This window comes from Myripristis murdjan, chromosome 8 (genome assembly GCF_902150065.1).
Source record: "Myripristis murdjan chromosome 8, fMyrMur1.1, whole genome shotgun sequence".
In the NCBI taxonomy this organism is placed as follows: domain Eukaryota; kingdom Metazoa; phylum Chordata; class Actinopteri; order Holocentriformes; family Holocentridae; genus Myripristis; species Myripristis murdjan.
The window spans coordinates 12,046,987-12,070,967 of NC_043987.1; the positions used below are offsets into that span (position 1 = coordinate 12,046,987).

Here is a 23,981-nt window from a genome sequence, read left to right on the forward strand (position 1 = left end):
AACTTTCCGCCCCACTCCACCCTCTCTTTGATTCAGTCAGACCCAAGCATCTCGGATTATAGCCTGTGGTTTCCTGCTTGACCCTTACAAACTACAGTAGCCCTGTAATAAATATGTAAAAGGATACCTTGCAAATGTCATTGCAAAACTTTTTAAATATCACATAGATACTATGGGTGAAGAATTACACTTTATGGGGTAATATTATCCTGCAGTAATAACATAGGAGGTAAAAATACTTATACTACAAACTCGCCACTGACTGCCACAGACACATCATAGGCTGCCTCTGTGCAAGAATATTGTAGTGACTTTGGTTAGAGGTTTCAAGTGCCATGTCGTACCCACCTTTTAATGGTAAAAATAGAATGGTATTGTCACTGTCTTATGTGCTGTCATATCCGGCTCTGATACCCACCCAATACCCACCACAGCATGCACAGCCAGACAGAGGGGCATTGCTCCATTCCCTGGGTAAAAATTGAATTTAAGGGATCTGCCTTTTACTGGCCTCTAATCCGCATTTTCACACCAGGACCGGTGCCATGGAGGGATCATGAAAAGTAACACACATTCAGGCCTGAAAATAGATAAAGCTCGCTGTGCGGAAACAATTTAGACCTCCCTTCTGCCTCCCCTAGTCTGGCCGGGGTTCACAGAGCCTGGAAGGGATCCCTTTGGGTGATTTGACTGTGGACAGGCGGGATGAGAGTCCCCTTATGATCTCAGTACCTGCTGAAGCATTGAGTTGTTAGAGTGGCTCTGGTGTATGTGTGTGTGTGTGTGTGTGTGTGTGTGTGTGTGTGTGTGTGTGTGTGTGTGTGTGTGTGTGTGTGTGTGTGTGTGCTTGAGGACAGAGGGTGTGGGAAACAAAAGATGTGGGGGTGGGGAGGGTAGCGTGGGGGTCAGAGAACATCTCTTTCATCCCTGCTCGCCTGGCGAATGCCAAGCGGAAGGCGACAGAGGGTTACAGATATCCCTTTGGGGCTTGGGACAGTGCTGGGTATTCACTGAATATTTTAGCCACACACACTTTGAGGAATTTCTGTGATCTGTGTAACATGACTCCAACTATTGTCCTGTTGGGTGCCAATGTAACCCCCCCACCCCCAAACTCCTCCACTTGTAAAGTACATTGTATGAAGTGGCTTTTGCAACATTCAAATTATATTTGCAAGTAATACACCTGGAAACATAGAGATCAATTTAAATCCATTCCACAATGCAATCACATGTCCCATCCAACAGGTGAGTGCTGGCTGCCCCATAGTGTGCGAGTGTCCAGCCGGACCCCCATCCTGTCCCCCGGGGGTCAGCTCAGTCCCGGATGGCTGCGGCTGCTGCAAGGTGTGCGCCGCCCAGCTCAACCAGGACTGCCACGAAGGGCGGCCCTGCGACCACCACAAAGGCCTGGAGTGCAACTATGGAAATGATGTCGGCCGCACCCATGGCATCTGCAGGGGTAAGTAGTAAAGAAGTTGTAGGCAAGGGTTAAAAAAAAAAAAAAACTGGTCGGGTGGCACAGTGTTTGGGATTTAGATCGGGGTTGAGTGAGGGAATGTGTAACTTTAGGGTGGGGAGTCGGGCTTCTGAGCCAAATGACTGCAGTTTCTCTTTGATAGGGGCTTGAGGTTTGAAGCTGGTGCCATGTTTCAAAGACAGAGCACCTTCATGAGCTGTGACTGAAAGCTGGCCAACTCTCAGATTTATATAAGTAGTTCAGTGTGTACACAAACAGTCGCATGAAACACACACACACACATGCACACACAGGCTGGTATTTTTATATGTGTGTTTATTTGGGGGTGTTTCTATATAAAGGAGGGGTTCGGGGTGTTCTATGGGGAGTCCCACTGAGGGACTGAAGGGGAAGGACATTGTAAACAAGTCAAAATTCCTCTCTGGTCTAAGAATAGAGCCTCCTTCATAAAACTGGGGATAGTGTGTCTCTTCCTCTCTCTTTCTCTACCTTTATCCTCATTTCACTATCCCATACTTGAGCTTCATTCTTCCTCTAATTGTAGTTGTCAACAATTTCACCAAATCAATATGTGTAATCTGTTTTTGATGAGATTGATGGTGTTACCCAGGTATTTCTTTTGGGTAAAGAATGATTGAAGGCACTGTAGGACAATGTTCTGCAATTACCAGTTATCCAGATATTATTTTGATCAACCTGTGTTTTCTCTTCCTTACAGCAAAGGCAGAGGGCCGCTCTTGTGAATACAATGGGCGAATTTATCAAAATGGCGAGAATTTCCGCGCTGGCTGCAAGCACCAGTGCACCTGCATTGACGGGGCAGTGGGCTGTGTGCCCCTTTGCCCCAGCCACATTCCCCTGGCGTCGCCCGCCTGCCCTGCCCCGCGGCTGGTCAAGGTGCCCGGCCAGTGCTGCCTCAGCATCGACTGCCACAAGGGCACCACGGTCGTGCCCCCGGTGCATCGTCGCCCCCAGCCTCCCGCCTACCCTCCCTACCCCTTCATGCCCTACCACCCGGCCTACCCGTACCCAAAGCCTTATCCGAAGCCTTACCCAAAGCCGTACCCCTACAAACCCAAGAAGGAGAAGCACACTCTGGGCAACGAGCTGGTGGATGTGGGGCGGAAGTGGGACAAGCCACGTGGACACAAGCACCTGGCGGGTAAGACAGGGCACTGCGGTGTTGCCTCAGGGTGTCTGTCTGTTTTTGCTGCACAGTAAAGTGTCATGTTTGTGTTTTAGCCTTTTGAGCCCCCGAAGCACAAACGGCCCCACTGTGAGCTGCCCTAGCCTTTCCCTTTGCATTTGTGTATATGTGTGTGTGTGTGTCAGCATTTATGCGAGGCTTGTTTTCCACTGGCTCCTTGTACACCAGAGGTGCACTCTCTCTCACACACATACATACACACACACACACTGCTCTCACACAGCACATACCTCTGTCACCCAGCTTTCCCCTCTCTGTAATCACCCTCTCTATGCGTCAGTGTTGCCTGTTCAGTGAATGAGGCTAGTGTGCTTTACGTGTCTCTCTCTCTCAAACTCTCCTTTCCCCTCTCTCCTGCTGGCCCTTTCCCCCCTGATTTCACTTTTGTCCATTTGGCCTCTCTGTCTCTGACTCTCCCTATTTTGCATTCTCCATTGTCTTTCTCCCTCACACATTCTTTTGCCACCTCGTTGTCTGTCTCTCTCTTACACCCTCATAACCCCCCACGTCTCCCTCTCCCTCTCTCTCTCGCTGTAGCATGGAGGCAGGTGGGAGATCAGTGTGTGGTTCAGACCACTTCCTGGTCCCAGTGTTCTCGGAGCTGTGGGATGGGTGTGTCTTCTCGTGTTACCAATGACAATGCCCAATGTAAGCTGGTGAAGGAGACCCGCCTCTGCAACATCCGGCCCTGTAGCTCCATGTCTATCCCTATCAAGGTAAGGAAGTGAAGTACCAAGTGCAGAAATTCCTCTAGGGGGGATAGATTGCAGTGTTTGCTCTAATGACCCCCAACCATGCTGTTCAGCGACCGTGCCAAATAGATTCAGGAAAGAGCTGCACTCAAGAGGGGTCACATCTATATTAATATCATGGCATTCATTCACTGCCTCGCCCTTGGATCCCTTTCTGGTCCATTCTGTCTATTCGCGGTTCTGTTGCTGTGTGGGCAAACATCTGCAGCAGGATGACGACAGAGCGGATTTAGTCCAGGTTTCCCCCCGGGTAACTTGGTGCTAAATTCATTTTTGTCCCAGTATAAATCATTGGAACGTAATTAGTCAGTGATTTAAAGCTGAAATGTCACAGGATTAATGGTGATGAGTGTGGTTTTTCATTTTTTTTTTTTACACGCACCAAAATAGTCTATAAATAGTCTTTAAAGTAAGTGGTTGGCAACGTTTTTTTTTTTTTTTTTTTTTAATATCATAGCCTGGTGCCCCGATTTTGATTTTAAATAGTTGAAAATAATTTAATAAAATATTAAATTATAAGTAATATAAATAATAAGTGAGTATAGAAAATGGCCAGATTGAAGTTGGCTGTCCTCTAACATAACACAATAGAAATAGTATTGTAAAGTGTTAACTCAGACATAAACCCAAGAACTCTTCAGTTAGGTGAAAATTTTTTTTCCTTTGACTGTGGGGGCTGGATTTGGAGTTGGTGCATCTTGTCCGGTTCTTGTCCTTGTGAACTTCTCCCACACTGAACCTGGGCTGCTGTGACTGAGCGCAGCCGTTAATGGCTTCGTGCTGTGCGATGTGAAGAGCACTTGATTTGCTCACTCCATTGCTTTCTCAAATTTCATGTAACACCCTCGCAAACATTCTGCCTGTCTCTACCATCCACTTATGAGGCTGATGGGCTGTTATGCACCTGTTTCACTGTGCTCTCCCAATGTTTGCTGAGCTGTCGTGGGTGTTAATGTGTATCAATGTCAATCCATAACCGCTGTTGGCGTGCACTTCTCTCTAACTCTCATCTGTTGTTCTGACCTTTACTGGGTTTTTTTTCTCTCTCTGCACAGACCACATTAACTGTGTTTTCCATGGCTCAGTGCTACAGTAACAAGTTATTTTATGCAGATGTGTGGTGTTGCATTTCTAGTTCCTGATTCCAAGGAAAAGACCTATTGAACTTTTCTCTGGGGAGGTGGTTCCTCCCTACGCTACTTCCTTGTAGAGAAGTGTGTGGTATCACAATGCCAAAAGGCAAAACTGAAAAGAGACAAAAGGTGAATTCACCCTGCTTCTTTCTCCCTCCGCAGAAAGGAAGGAAGTGCTCTCGTACCCATAAGGCTCCCGAGCCTCACCGTCTGTCCTACGCTGGCTGCAGGAGCACCCGTCTCTACAGGCCCAACTACTGCGGCGTATGCCGGGATGGCCGCTGCTGCTCACCCCGTCGCACACGGACCGCCACCGTGACCTTTGCCTGCCCCGACGGCGAGCGCTTCGAGAGGTCCGTGATGTTCATCCAGTCTTGCAAGTGCAGCGATGAGTGCAACCATCTCAACGAGGCTGCGATGCCTCCGCAGCGATGGCTGTACGGGGACACGCACAAGTTCATCGACTAGTGGCGCCCTCCCCCAGCCTACATTCCCTCACATACTCCCAAAGACATTAACTATCCCCCTAGCCAACCCCATCATAGAATAGCTGTCCTTAGTGTATCTACGAGTAGACACGAGCAAGGTGCACACGTCAACAACACCCTTCCTGGAGAATTATTTGAGGGGAATGGTGAGAAGAAATCAGACAGGTGTATCTACAACCCGGACAGAGAGAAGTGACCAGCCCCTGCTTTAGTGTAGATAACTGTTTCTACAGTACATTTATGGAAAAAAACATGGATCTGTCGCAGCCAGCTGCCATGTTGCTGCCATACACCATATGTCCCTGAACTCTGAACACTGACTGAATTCGGTGGGGACAATGGAGAGAGAGAGAGAGAGCTGATACAAACAAACATCACTCTTGTTGATTTCATTTGTTGATGGTGTGGATCCACATCAAAGTAAAAGGTCCGACTGGCTAATTGAGAGCTGGTCTGATGATTTGGAGTCAGAAATGAAACCAACTGGAATCATCCTTCCGTTTACTCTCCATTATTTGAGCATTGATAAACCAAAGGAAGACTCATGGAGAAGACTTGACAGAGATGAGTGGAGAGGTGATAGAAGAAGATGGAGGAGCATCTCTCAGATGTTCTGACCAAAGGGGAGGGGTTGTTTCTTCTAATGGTATTTATTCATTAGTATTTATTGATAATGGAGTGGCTGCCAACAGGAGAGATGGTGCCGCTATGTTTGAGGCAGCAGTGTGGCTGGATGGGGATTGGAAAGGGACAAAACAGCTTAGAGCTGTCAGCAATGAGACGGAGAGGAGAACTCCCATGGGGCTTGACCCTCGGGTCATATCAGAGGTCACAGTAGTCAGACAGCCACATCCAATGATGGATAATGAAAGCAGCAGCTTTGGGGGAGAAGAGAAAAGGCGTGATGTATCGGAAAAGGACAGACTTGAACCTGGCGGGTTGAGGCTTTGTATGCGGTAGTGGGTAAAATGTCAGAGGTTGTTTGCACAGCTGGACTCATCCCCTGCTTTGACTCCACAAAAAAGTGAGACATTTACCAAGCACCAGAAGAACAAGCCTGGGATTCTGGCGTCGAGAAGTCGACCGGCTAATTCTGTGCAAATTACAATCCTGACTCTGACGGGGTAGCGAGAGAAAATCAGAAAGTCTCTGGTTTGCTATAAAAATAAAATTTGGAAAACTGTGTGCTGAGGTAAACATGTAATTTGTGACTCGCGGGTGGAACTGTTCCTGGTACCCAATCTGGCCTGTAATCTAGCAGCAGCTGATGCATGCTAACTCACTGAAACAAAACTCTCACTTATGTCTATTCATGTTTATGTGGTGTCTATTTCTGAGCAGCGCCGTCGACGGCTGTGTTGTCGATGACATCACCGTCATTTAAAAGGGACGGGGGAGAGCTTGCAGAGGACTGGGTCAGGGGTGGAGTTCCTACCACAGAGGTCATTAATGGCCTTCTTTCTAAGGACACAGAACAGTGGCCTGTTATAGCTCCTCATGTGTACCAGCATGTTTGAAGGAGAGGAATTCTTTATAATTAATCAATAGCTGGTGTGACCTAGACCCTTTTTCTATGACTGAAGAACCCAAGCATCTTCCGTTCTGGGATTTGGGTTCAAATTCATGCACCTTAGAGCAGCCTTTATTCATAACCTCATCTCTACATGGAGATGCATTGACAAATCCTTAAAAACTTATTTTATCTCTTTTACTGAGTGAAAGGTTTTCAATGGTGATGCAAAAGTATTTTAAGTGCCATTTTTACATTTCAAGATTTTTTTTTTTGTTCTCTCGTGCCATAAATGATAGGGTTTAAAGGTTTTTTTTGTTGTTGTTTTTCTATGAAATGAAAACATTTTCTTCAAACTTTGCCACAATAGGCTTTCTTAGCTAGGAAACTGCTGCTTCCAAACCTCACAACCTTTTTCTGGGGCTTTACCCTTTTAGAAAAAGAAGAAAAATGTGTTAATGATAACTGTTTACTATGTCGCCATTGCCTATTTGCCTATGTAGATGCTGTGGTTTTGGTAAAATGTCTGTAGTATTGTTACAAGACACTATAGAGCAGCTATGTACAGAAGCCTTGTTATTTTGTGTTTAGAGTTTTATCTGCTGTATAAGGGCCAATCCATTTACTGAGTAATACTGAACTAGTCCACGTATAGCTAGCACTGAGCTTGTGTTCAGACTTTTTGTGAGCATTAAGTGCCATATTGAGAGCATGATGGTGACCATTTATGTCCATTAGTGTACAAATTTCTGATGCCATCTGTAATTAAGTCATGCATTTTTACATCACCTGCTTAAAACCAAACAGCACCGCAAGTCTGGACTTCAAATCTGGTTGTCAAACCATATGATTCTCAAATGATTTCATCATTCTGCCTTCTGAATAAAGAATTTGTTTCACTCCTACACCTGGTGTCAAGAAATTACATAAGGCAGTGGTTTTCAAAGTGAGGTCAGGGATATCCAGAGGTCCTCAGTACAATGAGGAACTGCAGTTCTTTATTATAACTGTCTTAGTCTCACCACCTTCAACTGTTTAAGTATGACATCCAAGCTATTTATTTATACACACTCAATCAGAAAGGTCAAACCAGGGACCCTATGGAGCCAAGTCACTTCAAATGGCAGTCTGCAGCTTAAAGAAAGTCAATTTGGGCATCTGACACTTGAAAATATTTGAAACCTCTTGGCACTCAGTTGCACCTTACTTATGCTTCTAACAAGGGAATCTATTATAAACAACACTGTGGCTTTGCTTGTAGTTTTATTTCAAAACAAGATCAAAACCACTTCATGGCCTTCAGAGTTACAAATGGGGCATCAGTAAAATGATTACACAGTGAACAGCAGACCTACGTCCAGTGACACTATACAGATTTATCATCGGTTCTCTTTGAGATTGCTTTTAAGTATTCGATTAGTGGCAAAAGACAAAAAACAGCTGCCGTGTCACTTAAAATCTTTTCCCTACTGGAACTATGACTGCATGACCACTTATTACCAAGGGGGATTACAAAAAAAATCTACAACTGAAGAAAACAGAGAGAGAGAGAAAAAAAAACACTAGTCTGAACATGATTTGACTCCTTGTTTGCAAAGAGAAACAAAATCTGTTTTACAAGTTCCTCTGAACTACTTCTCTGCACATATTCCAGAAGCTTTACTTGTAGATCCTTATAAATGTGAACAACGATCAAGAAGACAATATCCTTACAAGAGACCAAAACGGTCAACTGGCGTTTTATAAAAAGTTTTAATTTCACTGAGCAAAAACAAACCACGGTAAAAGAGAAATTAAAATCAGACGACCCTCACCTCACCCCCTCAATAGACATTAAAATAAAAACGTTTGGTGGACACAGTTATGGAGCAGAGCTTTGAAATAAACAGTGAAGTGGGTTTGCTTCCAAATACAAGATGACGAGGAGATCCACGGAGAGGAGACTTCTGCTTGGCTTGAGAACTCATCTGGACTGCTCAACTAAACGGTCAGAAAGAGAGAGACATGAGTCAGGCATTTATGAGATCACAGCCATCACTTTGAGTAACAGCTGAGCATACCAACTTATCACCAATAGGTTTAGTGTGTAAGGGCAGTTTCCATCTGCTGAGACCTATACAGTTACATGGCACTATCAATTCCTGTCATATGATGCCAAGATTTCTCCAAGAGTTATTACAGCAGCTTATTATCTCGAGAGCCATCGCAAGTGGACAAGGTCCCACTGGCCTTATGGGCCAAACAGTACACAGAGTACAAGCAATTAGCAGTGATGGGATACTCAGAAAGGAGAACATGGAAATTGCAGTGTTGTTATGATAACAAAGTAGCTTTAAACCTCGTTAATCCACCTTAAATTCATGCCAACAAGTCCTCCTAAAGCCCATCAAACATGAACTCTGGAGTTAGACATGCTGTGTGGCCAAGCAGAATCAATCAGGACAAAAAGAACCAGTGGATTTCAGCAGATATTCACAACTGAAGGACTTACTGTAGGTTGAGATGTCAATCTCATCTGGAAGCTCGGCCACATTGACTTCAAAGCGGTCCTGCACATCGTTCAGGGTCTTGGCGTCGGTCTCGTCTGACACGAAGGTTACGGCCAGGCCTTTGGTCCCAAACCTACCAGCACGGGCGACCTGTGGGTGGAGAGGAGACAAAAAGTGGGTGTAATTAAAAAACAAACAAACAAAAAAAAAAAAAAACACTGGAAATCTAATTTCTTGGAACATTGCAATGCTTAACAATGATTAATGACAGAAGAAGCAGGTGTAAAAAGAAGAACAGGTGCTGTTTCCCCTCTGCAGTCCTCACCCTGTGCAAATAGGTGTCAGAATCTTCTGGCATGTCGTAGTTGAAGACAATATTGACCCGCTCGATGTCCATCCCTCGGCCAAAGAGGTTGGTGGCCACCAAGATTCGTCTTTGGAAGTCCTTGAACTGCTGATAACGAGACAGCCTGTGGGGCAAGCGGGAGCCAGAGAGCGACAGGGAGAGATTATCGACACAGCTGCTGTGGGGGCATTGCTGGACTGGATCCCCTTTGAAGGCAATGATGTGTTGAGTTAACTGATGAGGCCTCATGCTCCATAAACATATTTAGCATTTGGAGCTCAATGGAGTATGTGTTTATGAGGGCAGGTATGCATGTGTTGGTATGCCAGAGGAAAATGTGTGAATGCAAGACTCACCTCTCTTCCTGAGCCATTCCCCTGTGTATGGCGATGGCAGGGAAATTCTGTTCCACCAGCAGCTGGGACAGAGCCACGCAGCGCTGGACTGACTTGACAAAGATCACCACCTAGAGGCAGAGAGGACACATTACAGTACTGCTGCCAGGGTTGCATGTTTCACTAACTGAGAACACACTCAGATGAGTATCCTGAGTGCTCAAGTTCAGAATTATTTTTTATCCCTTATGGTTTACAACCTCAATGGACTTTACAGCCTAAGAGTTTAAAAATAAATAAATAAATAAATAAAACATCCCTGACCTGAACCATCATATCAAGAAAGACAAAGCTCCCAAAAGCAAAAAAAGGGGCAAAAAATTGAAGACTGTGTTGAGCAGTTACTAGCTCAAATAAAACAGTCAATTAAATCAAAAATAATCTATCAAAAACAGATTATGGCAGACAGAAAACATTAATATAACTGCTCTGTTAAGCTTACCTGGTTGAACTCCAAGACATCAAGCAGGTCGAAGAGCTTGCGGTTCTTCTCGCTGTCCTTCAACTTGCAGTAGTACTGTTGTAAGCCGTGGAGTGTAAGTTTGGTCTCGTCGTCCACAAATACTTCCATGGGCTACAAGAGATCAGAGTGGGTTTAGTAAATTTGACAAGAGTAAAAGTAAGAGGTAGGACCTTTACATGATACTTGTATGTTTTCAAGCTTCAGAGACCAAATAATTCAGTAACTCTTTACTCACATCCTGCATGAATTTGCGGCAGACTGGTCGGATTTCCTTGCTCAGGGTAGCACTGAACATCATACACTGCTTCTCGTGGGGTGTGAGCCTGAAGATATCCTGTACATCACGTCTCATGTCTGCCACACAGGAGGAGACAATACAAGTTCAGATGGGTTTTCGTGCACATTTTCTATTTTCAAAACTCCATACTTTTTATAGATCTAAATATCATGGCTGAACTGGGAGATTTTTCTTGGTATTCAATGTTATTTCTGCTGACCACCAATTCAGTCATATCATTCTATCAATAAAGAATATTAAAAATAAATAATATGCTTAAAAAAAAACAAACAAAAAAAAACAACAGCAACATAAGCTTCAGGCTTAAAAAGGGGACTCTGTTCAACAGCAAAACCTGGAAATAATAAATTCATTTCCATGTTTTTCTAGTGCTACACAGGAAGATTACTTTGGCTCAAGAAATCTTCTTACATGAACTTTCAGCCTGTAATACAAAGTGGGATTACACATATAGGCTTATACCACAGCTCTAAATAAATGAATACTGACTGGCGGCAAATATTGTTTGAGACAGGGGGTGGATGGAACAGAAAGTCAATACATTAAATTATAGCCATGTTTGCATAAATAAGCAGACAACCAGGAATATCAAAGAGAATCTAGTGCACCTAGCTGCTCCAACATCTTGTCACACTCATCCAGGACAAAGTGCTTGACGTTCTTCAGGTTGAGGGTCTTGTTCCGGATGAGGGCGAGGATGCGGCCTGGTGTTCCAACAACGATGTGTGGGCAGTTCTTCTTCAATACCTCCTCATCCTTCTTGATGGCCAGGCCACCAAAAAATACTGCTGCCTTGACAGTGGGCATGTACTTGGAGAACCGCTCATACTCTTTACTGATCTGGAAAGCCAACTCTCGTGTGTGGCACATGACTAATACGGACACCTGGGGGAAGAGACAGTTTCCCTGGTCATCTGATTGTAACAAACAAACAATGCACCCACTGAAAGCATGATTTGCTCTATAAACTGACTGCCGCTTGTTATTCATGTAACTTCTTTATATCATGTGAGGTGACTTGCTTCCTGTGTCTAAAAAAAGGAGCTGCAAGGGTGATAATACATAAGGCCTTTTCTTCTTTTAAAGAATTTTGTTTTAAGAGATAGTGTTTAAATGCCATGCAAACAAATAGAAAGTGACTCAACTGAATAAAGGTTTTCCAAAAACGATTTGGTCAGGAATTAGTTAGGTTTAACAAGTTTTTGACAGAGTTCAACTGACGTATGCTTTGTTCTCTTTGTGTGGAGCAGTTGCCAGGGCTGTATAGCAACAGACATGAAAGCAGTTTTCTTGACTATTTAATACATAGCTGTTGTGCACTGAGTTATGTGTACTAACCTGTCCATCAACAGGCTCAATCTGCTGCAGTGTGGCCAGCACAAACACAGCCGTCTTGCCCATACCAGATTTGGCTTGGCACAGGATGTCCATACCCAGGATGGCCTGGGGGATGCATTCATGCTGGACTGTAGGAAAAAAATAGAATTGTGATACTTATACTGCTTGTGAGCAGCAAGTCCTTAACATTGTTGCTGTTGTGGCAACACTGTTAAGGACTTTCCCTAGGCTGGGAGATGTACTCATTTCACAAAACAAAAATATCACAGTCAAATGATTCAGAAACAACCCTCACCTTCAGATGGATGTTCAAAGCCACAGTCGACAATGGCACGAAGCAGTTCTGGTTTGAGCAGGAAATCTCTGAAGCCAGAGCTGTGGATGGAGACATAGGAACCCTTCACCTCCTTCTTGCCTGCAGGGGTTGCGCTCTCGGGGGCTCCCTGAGGCTCCTCGTCTTCTTCATAGTCGAGCAGCTCGTTTTCAACGTCGTTCTCAGCCATTCTGTCTGTCTGGAATACAGAATACAACTCGTTGAGATGCCGGCATGTTTTTGTCTTCAGCAGTTGACGATTGCCAGGGCAGAAGCTCCTCCCGACAGGATTCACATGGGAAACAGCTGGCAAAACACACTTATCCAGTTTCCCCTTGGGGATCAATAAAGGATTTCTGATTCTGATTATCTGCACTAAGTTTCACCAGACTTCATTAAACTTCCTCAACTAATTACTGTAGGAGTAGGAAAATTAAGAATGGTCCCTTTCTACATATGATAACTAAAAGAACTGTATGGTGCTTCATATCCTCAACGTTAGAAGTATGATGGTGACTATGGGTAATCACTCCATTGTAAAGCATATACACTACCGGGTGAGTTAGCCATCGACTAACCAAAAAAAAAAAAAAAAAAAACAGAAATAACGTTAAACAAGGTGCAGTGAATTTTAGATACAGAACTGTCTTCTGTGGGACGGACACACGCACATCTTAGAGACTCATCTCGTCAAGCCGATGTAGGGAGCTTAGCAGACACTACTAGGTTAAACAGCCGGGTTAGCCTCTTAGCCCCTCTCTACCTGAGTTATGCTAGCTATGTTGCATAACAATCGCTAACGTGGCTAGCTAATAACGTTAGCTGAACACTATGCTGAACCACATGAGCACAGAAACGCATATTACTTATCTAAATTACACTAGGAAGTAGTCAGAAAACGTACATTAGCTAAACATTCATAAACACGAGACTGTTGGGTCGGCTAGCTAGCTAAGGTAACAATTAGCATGGCTATCAAAAGAGCCAGGCTAACCCGCTAACGTTAGCTAGCTAACGCAGCAACATCTACGCTAACCACATACAAACAACGGACTTCGTCTATCAAAGCAAACTCATAACTCAAGAAATCTGCCCTACCGCTATTATCGAAACAATCGTTTTATAAGCTGATTGATCACTTTGTAGCTTTATATTGCATTCTCAACGTACCTCACGATATTACCACTCCGCCACAGCAAGACTCCACTCGAAACCGCATGGGAGGCCTCACTTTGGTTTATGTGATGAAACGGAAATACCGCCCCCGATGAATACATTCATTCCATTGGTGGATATGGACGTCAATCACCTTGGACAACTCGTGGTTGGGCAGACGACATGCCAATCATTAGCCAGGTTAACCCCGACTGAAAGAAGCGGGATATATCAACACAACAGATTGAAAATGTTGACTCGTACGTACTCTGTCTCTTCTGCACGCGCACGCGCACGCACTCACACACCCGCACACATACACACACAGGTTGCATGCAGACAGCTTTTCTTTCCTTTGTCGCAGCTATTGCAATTCTAAGTTTTGCTCATCTGATTTTAAAAATCACAAGAAAAAGGAAGCAAGCTTAATTAAAAACTTAACTCCTTTAATTTCAACACTGAAGGGCTGTTTTCAATCAAAATGAGTATGTTTAGTATAGTAGATTGGTCACAAATACAGTTGAACAATAAACAAAACTCAGAGGAAACGGTATCCTTTAAATGAACGTGTACTTGTTGACACTTCACAGTAGCATGAAGCCCAGGTGTAATCACAGCTACTCAGACTGCACACAAAAGTCTCTGCATTGGAGTCTGGATTCCTCTGCTGCTTACAATGGATGAGACAGTGAAATGCATAAAAATCCTTCAGCTTTTATCATTTGTGTAGACTCAGATGTTAAACTTACTCTCCAAGCCTTCAAGCCTTCAAGCCTTCAAGATAAAATGGAAAACTGCCTCTCATCACCGAATCCACTGCAGCCAGATAGTCATTCATACAGTGTTAAAACAGCTCCCTTAGAAAAACCCTGTTTTGGTATCTGACTCAGCTGTTTTGTGAATGAATAGAAGTCCTTTATAGGATGAAAGCAAAAGCTCCTCAGTTTGGCAGCAGATTTAGTTCAGTCTGCTTGCTTGCTTATGCTTGCTTAAGTTTGTTTTTTCCAGGCTAACATAAGCAATTTACCTGAAGGGCATACAAGTGTTGTAAGGCTTCAAACACTTCATTGAGGCAAGATAGAGTTTCAATTTAAAGCCAAGAGTCATTCAATGTGCAATGTGACTTACATTGTAAAAGGTTAATAAAAAAGTAGAAAAAGTAGAATTGATTACAAAAATAATACAAACACAGAACTATAAAAGGTGGTTTTACCATAAACAGAACCATAACAGAACAGTGTTAGCAGCTGGCTAGCTTGTATCACTCTATATGCGTGATTCCATAGCGGAGGAGAATCTCCACTGTGTGGCAGAGAAGTAGGGAAAACCGTCTCCCCCTGACTCTGGCCGGGAGTGCAACTCTGAAGATTTACCAGAGGGGGGGCAAGATCGGCTCAGACAGTCCCTCACATGACAAGGCAACAACTGAAACAGACAGTCTTCCACCAGAAGACCTCCTCCATACAGGCCGGAGCAGTAGACTAACTCCTCAGGCAGCTCCTCCAGACAGTTCCTGCGCAGGTCCAGCCTGAACAGCTGGCTTAAAGCCCCAAGCCCAGTGGGTAATGAACTAAGAGAGTTGAGAGACACATTTAAAATGCGAAGCTCCAAACAACTACTGAAGAGCTCTGGGGGTAGTCTCTCCAGCCTGTTCCCACTGAGGTCCAGTTCTGTGAGCAACTGCAGCGCCTTCACCTGTGCAGGCAGCTCTTCCAACAGGTTGCCAGCCAGCAGGAGCCTGCGAAGGTGGTGAAGAGTGAAGAGGGCTGGGGGAAGGCTCTGGAGCTGGTTGTTAGTCAGATCCAGGAGCTCTAGGCCCTGCAGTACACCAATAGTGGCCGGCAGAGCCAGCACACGGTTATCGGCAAGTCTGAGGCAAGAAAGACGTCGGAGATGTGCCAGACTAAGCAACTCCTCCAGGGTTCTCAGGTTATTATGCTGCAGGTCCAGTGTCCGCAGGTTGGTCAGAGCCAAAAGGGCAGAGGGCAAGCGCTCTAGTTGGCAGCCCTGAAGGTGCAGCTCCGTAAGGCCGGCCATCTGTCTCAGGCCTCTCAACACAAGCATCTGGGAGCCCTCATTGTGGATCTCCAGCCTCACTAGGCTACCTGCCACCTCACACAGCTCCCCAGGGACCCGCTGCAACATGCTTTGAATCACAAGCACGCGAAGGTGGCGTAACTGGCGAAGGCTGCCCAGTGCCCAGCCACGGCCCACCCCACTCTCACAGCCTAGGCATCCAGAGAGGTGGAGCTCTTGCAGGCTGTGAAGGGAGTAGACCCAGCCAGGGATCTCTGCTGCCTGTGTGAAGGTGAGGTGGAGGGTCTCCAGCCGTTCCTGGAGGACACCCAGAGCACCTGGATCCACAGCGGCAGTGCAGTGATAGAGGTGGAGCTCCCTGTTGGAATGGTATGCAATAGCACAGCCACTTTAGTACGTGCAGACACAAAATGTAGAAGTAGATTTTACAGTGCAGATTTTCACAATAATGCGTATACTTTAAAACAATATCAACTAGGTATTGGAGGTCAATGAAACCCGCAATGTAGTGATCCTGGCATGTCAAATTTTAAAAATGATACCTTTAATAATCCAATCAGGCTAGTCAGTGTTATTTTTGTCATTGCCAGAATGAAAGTATGCCTAATTCCTAAGTTAAGTTAAGTTAAGTTAAACTTTATTATCCCACAAGGGAAATTAATTTGGTCAACTTTCGCACTCCATTGCTACAGCTATGGTATTAAGAGCAAAAAAGGCAGGAAAATGACAAGGACAGACATAAAATACATAAAACATAAAATAAGCACATTAAGCCAATCATAATTTGTATGACTAAATAAATAAATATCAGAGAAAAGTGCTTAAAAGTTTTTTTTTTTATCTGTTGTTATATAGCCTAATTGCTGTAGGCACAAATGACTTGTTGTACCTTGAGGTCCTGACAGTGCGTTGCAGAATTCTGCCTCTTGGCATATTACAAATCTGGACTTTCTGGTGAAGAGGATGGGTTGGGTCGTTTAAAATTTGATCTGTCTTTTAAGGATGAGGTCATTGTATAATTGGGCTGCAGATCCTGGTCAATTTCTATAGTCTTGCTAGTCCTCCAAGTTTTATCAAATATCACAAATAACAGAGATGCTTGTGATATGCCATAATGTCATCTTTGACACAGACATACTGTACATACCACACCATAGCTTGATCGATTCATAGTCCAGTCTCCCACCCTGATCTTACTGTATGTGCGACAAAAATGTAAAAAAAAAAACAAAAAAAAAACATGAATTCAACACCAAACAACTCACCTGAGCGAGGTCATATTTGCCACCTGCGCAGTGAACTTGGCATCCGTGAGGAGATCCAGTTTGAGAACTTGGAGCTGGCTGAGGGTGAAGACGGCTGGAGGCAGGCAAGGCAGGGCCACCAGCTGCAGTCTGGACCGGCCCTCTGCGTCCACAGTGGTCATGGAGCGCAGCTTCTCCGGTCCCCAGCGTCTCTGCAGGTTCTCCTCCAGCAGCCTCGTCTCACTGACAGGCGACAAAAAGACAGACAGACGCCAGGACAGCAAAGGGTCGTGCTGGTCTGCCATGTGTAAAAGAAAGGCCAGGTCGTTGCTTAGGTTGGGTACATCTCTCAAGGAGCATGTGTCCTTCAGTGCATGGAAAGAATACTGCCGCAGGGAGCTAAGAATGACAGACACATGCAAACAGATTCAGGGCATGTTTAGGAGACAATGCAATTAGAAGGTTGATAGACTTAAGTCATGAGTACTGCATAACTCTGATGTGAACTGGTATGTAACAAAGAAACATACATTTCTGGGCTGTCTTAGGTGCTTGTAGTGTTAAATATAAATGTAGTTAATAAGTAACACATTCGAGCCCATACTAGGGTATCATTAAAGTGCAACAGTTTATTGTGGCTTTAGTTAGAAGGATATGAATACGATTAGAACATTCTAAGGCCCAAGTTATATATGAAAGTTTTTCATGTAATTTGGTTGCATGCAACTAGGTTGTTTTGGAGTTCCATCCAATGAAAATCATGAACTGGGTTTGCATCATCATTTGCAATGTTCCTTAGGGGTTTGGTGACATAACAACCGTAAAAATTTAATTTACAACATGCAACTAATTGCACTGAGATTGCACTGTGTACTCCCTGTATGCGTCAATTAAAAGAACATCCCATTAAGACCATGAAATCAGATTAGACAGACCACACAAACCCCAGCTGAACTGGACAAGTTGTTGACATGCCTCATTATCCCAGCAAACACAGCTAGGTTGACAATAACTGGAATCTGAGTTTATGCTGTACGATGTAGACAGGATTAATGCAGATGCAAATGCACTCAATATGGATTCTGACCTGTGTAAAATCCAGATGAGGGTGTATAGGTTCAGCAGGCCATACAGCCCCAGCAGGGTCAAGTAGGCCACCAGCATTTTGTGTAGTAGGGAGGCGAGAACATGGGTGCACTCAAAGGTGCTGTAGCCCACCAGAAAGTGCTCCTCAGGGTGACAGATATGAGTGAAGGAGATTGTGCCAAGAAGAGGGATGGTGTACCCCACTATCAATATTACCATAAGCAATTTGAATATAGTTTGAGCCAAGTACACCTGAAGCAAGGGGGGAGAGGGAAAAGGATTACCAAAATTTAATCAAGTCAGTCAGACAAATTGGTTTGTAACCACCTTTCCAAATGCTGAATTATTTTTTATTACTCAAGCATAAATTGTAAAGTAATATGCTACAAATGAAGTCTTATAAAACTTGATCCTGTAACTTTAATCTTTACGTTAAGTAAAACAAATGAAAAGTGCATCTTACATCACACTGTACAGTTGTATGCCTTCTAAAACAACAGTTCCAATTGCCACAGCAGGTTATTTTTGATTTTTTGGAATGAAAACCTGTAGACTGTTGGACCTATGTGGTGAATGGTTGAGTTCTAGATGACCTCTCACCTTGTAAATGACATCTGAGCTTTCACAGTGAGAGCGAAACCTCCTGACTCTCTCAAACAGTGCTCTGGCTTGTTCCCCATCACTCCGATCCAGGGTGACTAGCTGCCTCGGGCTGTCATGCAGCACCACCGAGGGCCTGGACACTGGAACGTGCACTTCAGAGGCGAAGGACATAGCTGACATGGAGAAATTATAGGAGAGTGAAGATGGGCATGGCAGGAGAGGGTTGGCGGCGCACACAGTCTCCGACCTCTTCAAAAGGGGGCTGTCTGTGCCTGAGTCCAAGCTTGAATGTCTTGCATATGGCACTGGGGGTATAGATGAAGTTGAAAGGTAAGGAGGTTGGGGATGTCGTCTCTCCGCCTCCTCCTCTTGCTGGCTGTCCATGTTCTCCTGACGGGCGGCATGGGACAAGGCACGGGACGTCCATGGTGACTCGCAGCACTTTCCCAGGATGGCCAGGAAGTGTTCAATACGGGCAGAGGTGAGGGGGAAGTGGAACCAGAAGGAGCCGCTGGCGAGCAGCACTAAAGACTGCAGCAGGGCAACGTAGGGGAAGAAGCGGGAATACCAAGGCAAAACCTCATTGTAGCACACCTGGAAAAATAGACAGATAGATGGATACTACACAGACAGATTGAAGGAAACTACAGTGACTGAAAGGGTTTTGGTTCTCAAACAGAGGCAAAAACACACCATGCATGGTACACAAGTTTCTAAAATTGCTGCTCTGATCTTTTAAAGTGGTATAGGGAGTGGAGAACAGACAAAACTCAGGTTGGTGTAACCCATTTTATCAACATGAAAAAAGTACCTGGCTAACAAACATGTACTGCTGATAGTCTAGATGGGTCCGTCTGCCCTGCGCAGGAGAACCATTTGGGCTGCTGTCCTGTGGGACCTGGGAACTGTCCTTTGAAGATGGCTTGTCAGAATTACAGGCCAGCGCCACATCACCACTAGCTGAGGAACTTTGGCTGATGGTATTGGGGGTGGTGTTGGGGTCGAGGGGGAGGCACACCACCCGGTCCCGCAACAGCAGCACAGTGCCAGCCAGAACTGACACCATCAGCATCAGGATCACCAGGTGGTCCATGAAGACTTCCCACCAGGGCTTCAACAGTTCGAACCTGCTCTGACGCTCATTGAGACAGACCAGCTCTGACAGGGAAAACATGTCTGCCTCTGGGTCCTGTAAGGATGGTAATAACAAGAACTCACAGATGGTAGAAAGGTTGAGTGCTCACATGGGAAGAGTCTACTCCTGTCTATTTTTCCAAATTCCCCACAAAATAATCAGCAAACAATGCTGCAGAAAGGATCCTCTCTCCAAATGACATGAATATGAGTGTGAAAGGGAGATGAAAACAGAGAGACAGAAAGAGAAGTAATGAGAGGAAAACTCATGTTCAAGCCAGTAAACAACAGCTCCACTAAACTATTACACAAGCCTTTCTTTTCTACGTTAATAAGCTCCCATGATTGTTGCATCACAGTTTAGGATAATAACATAAAACATGAGATGTTGTTAGCCTTTGAGTTTTATGACTGGAGGTTAAGTGAAGGATGACACCTGACACCTGATACTGTCCTCTGTAAGCATTTAACAACAACACGATCCAATTAGGCCTTTTCAAACCTCAGTGAACTGCTTTAAACTAGAAGGGCAAGTAGTGATTTAAAAAAAAAAAAAAAAAAAAAAGTACAAGGTAGTTATATATCAACACCAAACAAAGTAGTCATTTTCCCGGCATATTAAAGCACCTGAGACTGAGCTAGCATAATTCATGTGTCTACCTGCCAATTCGTTAACGTACTGCTGCTAAATTTAAAACCAAAGATGAGCCCTCACCTACCTGGATAAATGACTTGTTTTGCCACTGTTTTTCCACACTTTTCCTCAACCTGTCCAAGTGCCCCCTCCTCTAATAAACACGGAGTCGTCTTGGTCAGCTCACAGCGGCTCTGCAGCAACTTCATTCCGGCACCGTCCGGTTCTCCAGTGAATAGCTGCTGTAACTTTGCAAGCAGCCCGTCAGTTGGCAGGGGCTAACAACGGTTGTCATGACAGGAGAGGACGGCCACGGAGAAATTTAATTCAGCAGCCCCGTTTCAGACCAAGGTTACTGTCGTTAAAGAGAACTAAATCTGTAAAAACTGAAATAAAAATAGAAACAAGGCTCTGCAAAAAAAACGACAACTAACTGAAACTCTATTGTGCGTTTACAAAACTAACTAAAACAAACTAAAACGATAGAGAAAATTTGCTTAGTTTTCGTCTTTATCAGTTTTCATACACAAGCCAAGTATTTTGGGGGAACATCTATCTCCTGTCCATCTTTTTTTTTTTTTTTTTTTTTTTTTTTTTTTTTTTTAAAGCTGTGCCAGTTTTACGCCAGCAGATGGCAGGCACGTCAGGCAGCAATCCGCCGGACTGCAGTCAGGTGCGGCATGGCGGCGAAAGTAGGGAGAAAGCGCCAGAGTCCTATTTGGGATTATTTTGAATATGACTGTCTCAGACAAGAGTAAGTGCCTTGTAGTGGAACATGATAAAATATATGGAACTTTTCTGAAGGGGAAAAATCCCACGAATCTAAAAGTCCATTTGAAAAGCGCACACAAGAAGGCTAACCTAGCTTACCTTGAGCAAGTAAGGGAGAACGCCCAGCCTCCTTCCCCCGAAACAGAAGCTAACCCCCGGCCAGGCGGCACGATGCAGGCCGACACAACCGTGTCAACAGGAGGACAGAAAACACTAACGCAGTGCTTCCGACTCCAGACACCAGAAGGTGTCTGGTCGCCGTTGGAAGTTTTTTTTTTTTTTTTTTTTTATGTTTTTGTTTTAGAATAACACTACTTGCATCTCAGAAAGAAACAGAAATACACACATATTGCACTTAAGACTGCACCTTATATAGACTGTTTACACATATTTCTACATTTAATGTAGAAATGCTCTTCAGTGTAATGTTTTCATGTCAAATGTGCACAAAAACATAAACAAGTGAGGCTGAAATGCTCTTGGTGGGGTGCCCTCCCCTTTGAAAGTGATTTTGTGTTACTAATGTATGTAAAAATCTGACGCATAGGAAGATTTTATGTCAGACTGGGCTCTTCATTTTTTCACTTTTTCTATCTGTGCCAGTCAGTGGCCTACCTTTCCACCTGAGTAATCTGAAAGTTATCAGATCTGGATTACTTCAGTGATTACAATTTTGATGATGTGTAATGTCGTAACCTGGTTGTAATATGGAATAGTCTATAAAAATGGTACAGGGTAGGTGTGTAGTGGTCTCTATATAAGCACACCAACTCTATATCACGAATAGGCTATTATTGCAATTAATACAATAATGAACATTTCTTCAAAATAGGATAAGGACACTATCACTACTGATGACCACAGACTCATTAGTCCAGATAGAAATATTATAGGAATCTTACTGCAGGGGTGTATACAGGTCCTTTAAAAAACAACTTAAAATGTCTCACTCATTTTTGCAATTCATTTATTCATGTATTTCTATATTATTCTTGTAGGTTAACCCGACTCACTTTGTACCTGTTACACATACCAGCAGAGAGAAATCCTAGAAAGTCTTTATATTTTCCTGTGAAGTTCTGTGGAAAGAAGAATTGGACAGATTTATTACACCACCACCTAAAGGACTCTTATAATACTAAAAAAAACTTATAACAAGGGATTATTTGTCCAAAAAAGTCTAAATTTCATTAAAATCTGCCTGTAAAAGGTCTTAAAAGGCTATTGATTTAATCCTATGAAACCTCTAGCTTCCCCATGGTGATGTAAGAGAGTAAAAGTGCTTTTTTGATTGACTGATTACTTATCATTTTCATAATTGATAAATTAACTTATTTGCCCTGAGGCAAAAGTTTCTTCCCTTTGACTCTACCTTCAATCAATGCAAATATTCTTTGTTTTTCAGTCAGAATTAGATTTGGCAGAATTTTAGGTTGTTTGATAGGTTGACTCCATGACAATCACCTGCATTAATGTGTAGTTGATCTTTATATCCAGTAGGGGCCACTGAGGTTACAGTTTGGGGATTAAAATAATCCAGTGGATGCTGGTCGTCTTGCTCTTTCAAATGCCAACCCTCATACAGAGTCTTCTCATTATTAGTTATATAAATGGCAACATAGGCAACACAGTTCTTGGATGCTAAATGCCTTTTCCCCTATAGTCCATTTTTGTTATTTTCACACTTCTTGTATGTGTTGTGTGTTGCTTCACAATTTATAGCACTTCTGTATGAGCATAACTTTTTGTTTGCTGCTGTTAACTGAGAGGTTAAAGGTTACAGAAATGTGTAGTGACTGTTGCTCAGAGGAAAGCTGTGAAATTAACTAAGTACAGTTCTGTTTGTGTTTAGTCTATCGTGAATGTGATGCAGGTGTGTGCTGTTTGCCGTGTATTCGGGCCAAGAGGAATCTGAAGCAAAGACTTAAATTGACGGTGAACCACAATGCAATGTACTCCACACAGCTGTCATGTGCATTTGTGCATTTATGTGAGTGTGTGTATGTGTCAGTGAGTGAGAGAGAGAGAGCGAGAGAGGGAGGGAGAAAAAGTGAAAAAGAGTTACAGAGTGAAGAAAAAAAATAGGGTCTGGTTACAGTGTTAAAGTGGTGGTAAACAGCATGTGTTAGAGAGATCATGCTGGTGCTACTGCTGAGAAAAATGTCAAGATTGAGTGTGAAACTGCACCCATGAAGAGCAGAGAGAATTCATAAGACGATGCATTAATCACACCAATAGCTCTACACAAATTCTTTGCAAAATACAGTATACCAGGAGTTTGGTGTTTTTGACAGTGGAGAAACCCCAAATTATTATTGCATCTGTTCATTATATGGTTGAGATATTGTACTGTGTGTGTGTGTGTGTGTGTGTGTGTGTGTTACAAGGATATACTGCCATCAGCTTCAGAGGATGGTGACAAGTTTGAACAGATTCTTATAGTCTTGATCAGACCGGCCTGGTGTGTTGTGCAACTTTATTTGCCTTTTCTATCCAGCCTATACATAAATGATAATTTATGAGCACTTAAATTCATATAATAGAAAATTATCTTGAGCATGTTCATGATGTCTCTGCCCCAGAATTTGTTTTCATGTGCTCTTGCCTAATATCACCAAAAGTTTTTGGTCATCTTTGATATTGGTAAAGTTATTGGTATCGATGAAAAAATTAAGCCCAGTTATGTTTTTGTGTGTGTGTGTGTCTCCATGATGCACACACACACACACACACACACACACATATGATGCAGTTGTGTGTATTACAAAGATGATGATCATCTTACAGACATAAAAGTGCACTATTGTCATAATTTACTGACATACATAGTACTTAAATGCAGACTTAAATACATAGTATTGCTGACAAAGTGGATTACATGATATAGAGCACTTTGGAGAGCATGAGACCTTTTTATATCCATTATACTTGCTGTGTTTTCCAGTAATCTCAATCTCTTGTCAGGAAAACGCATCTCTAAAATTAGACAGCGGGGCAGTGAGGGGGGCAAGCTCAACATTACATCAAGTTTAGGGGCCTAAAAATCCTAACAACGCCCTCGATTCTGCTGTGAGACGGCATGCGGCTTCACACCTTTCTATTTGC

General features: G+C 43.6%; 3 protein-coding genes across 3 annotated transcripts in view; 1 reads left to right on the forward strand and 2 right to left on the reverse strand.

Moving 5' to 3' along the window:
* LOC115363191 (CCN family member 1) overlaps positions 1-7,491 on the forward strand; it is an 8,049-nt gene extending 558 nt beyond the window's left edge. The window contains exons 2-5 of the mRNA XM_030057293.1: positions 1,249-1,462; positions 2,199-2,642; positions 3,225-3,403; positions 4,735-7,491. Coding sequence (XP_029913153.1) covers positions 1,249-1,462; positions 2,199-2,642; positions 3,225-3,403; positions 4,735-5,040 — 1,143 coding nt within the window. The 3' untranslated portion in view covers positions 5,041-7,491. The remainder of the gene's footprint in view (positions 1-1,248; positions 1,463-2,198; positions 2,643-3,224; positions 3,404-4,734) is intronic.
* A 329-nt stretch (positions 7,492-7,820) lies between these two features.
* Positions 7,821-13,433, reverse strand: ddx39ab (DEAD (Asp-Glu-Ala-Asp) box polypeptide 39Ab). Its single transcript, XM_030057292.1, has 10 exons — positions 13,384-13,433; positions 12,195-12,413; positions 11,900-12,027; positions 11,170-11,446; positions 10,499-10,617; positions 10,243-10,374; positions 9,762-9,871; positions 9,385-9,529; positions 9,062-9,209; positions 7,821-8,550 (listed from the first exon to the last, which is right to left on the reverse strand). The coding sequence occupies exons 2-10, from the start codon at positions 12,400-12,402 to the stop codon at positions 8,534-8,536; spliced, it is 1,284 nt and encodes a 427-aa protein (XP_029913152.1). The 5' UTR covers positions 12,403-12,413; positions 13,384-13,433; the 3' UTR covers positions 7,821-8,533.
* Positions 13,434-14,633: 1,200 nt separating this feature from the next.
* LOC115364292 (volume-regulated anion channel subunit LRRC8D) lies at positions 14,634-19,511 on the reverse strand. Its single transcript, XM_030058789.1, has 5 exons — positions 19,149-19,511; positions 18,335-18,931; positions 17,736-17,986; positions 16,670-17,047; positions 14,634-15,762 (listed from the first exon to the last, which is right to left on the reverse strand). The coding sequence occupies exons 1-5, from the start codon at positions 19,509-19,511 to the stop codon at positions 14,634-14,636; spliced, it is 2,718 nt and encodes a 905-aa protein (XP_029914649.1).
* Positions 19,512-23,981: the final 4,470 nt, after the last annotated feature.

What these genes read in the sequence shown, in the direction of transcription:
- ddx39ab (XM_030057292.1), bottom strand. Translation starts at nt 12,402, where the DNA reads ATGGCTGAGAACGACGTTGAAAACGAGCTGCTCGACTATGAAGAAGAC. An exon ending in GCCGCAAATTCATGCAGGAT is followed by an intron (nt 10,375 to 10,498) that starts GTGAGTAAAGAG and finishes GATCTCTTGTAG; the next exon opens with CCCATGGAAGTATTTGTGGA. An exon ending in ATGTCTTGGAGTTCAACCAG is followed by an intron (nt 9,872 to 10,242) that starts GTAAGCTTAACA and finishes CTCTGCCTCTAG; the next exon opens with GTGGTGATCTTTGTCAAGTC.
- LOC115364292 (XM_030058789.1), bottom strand. Translation starts at nt 19,511, where the DNA reads ATGTTTTCCCTGTCAGAGCTGGTCTGTCTCAATGAGCGTCAGAGCAGG. An exon ending in GCTCAGATGTCATTTACAAG is followed by an intron (nt 17,987 to 18,334) that starts GTGAGAGGTCAT and finishes CCCTTGCTTCAG; the next exon opens with GTGTACTTGGCTCAAACTAT. An exon ending in GCAAATATGACCTCGCTCAG is followed by an intron (nt 15,763 to 16,669) that starts GTGAGTTGTTTG and finishes CCATTCCAACAG; the next exon opens with GGAGCTCCACCTCTATCACT.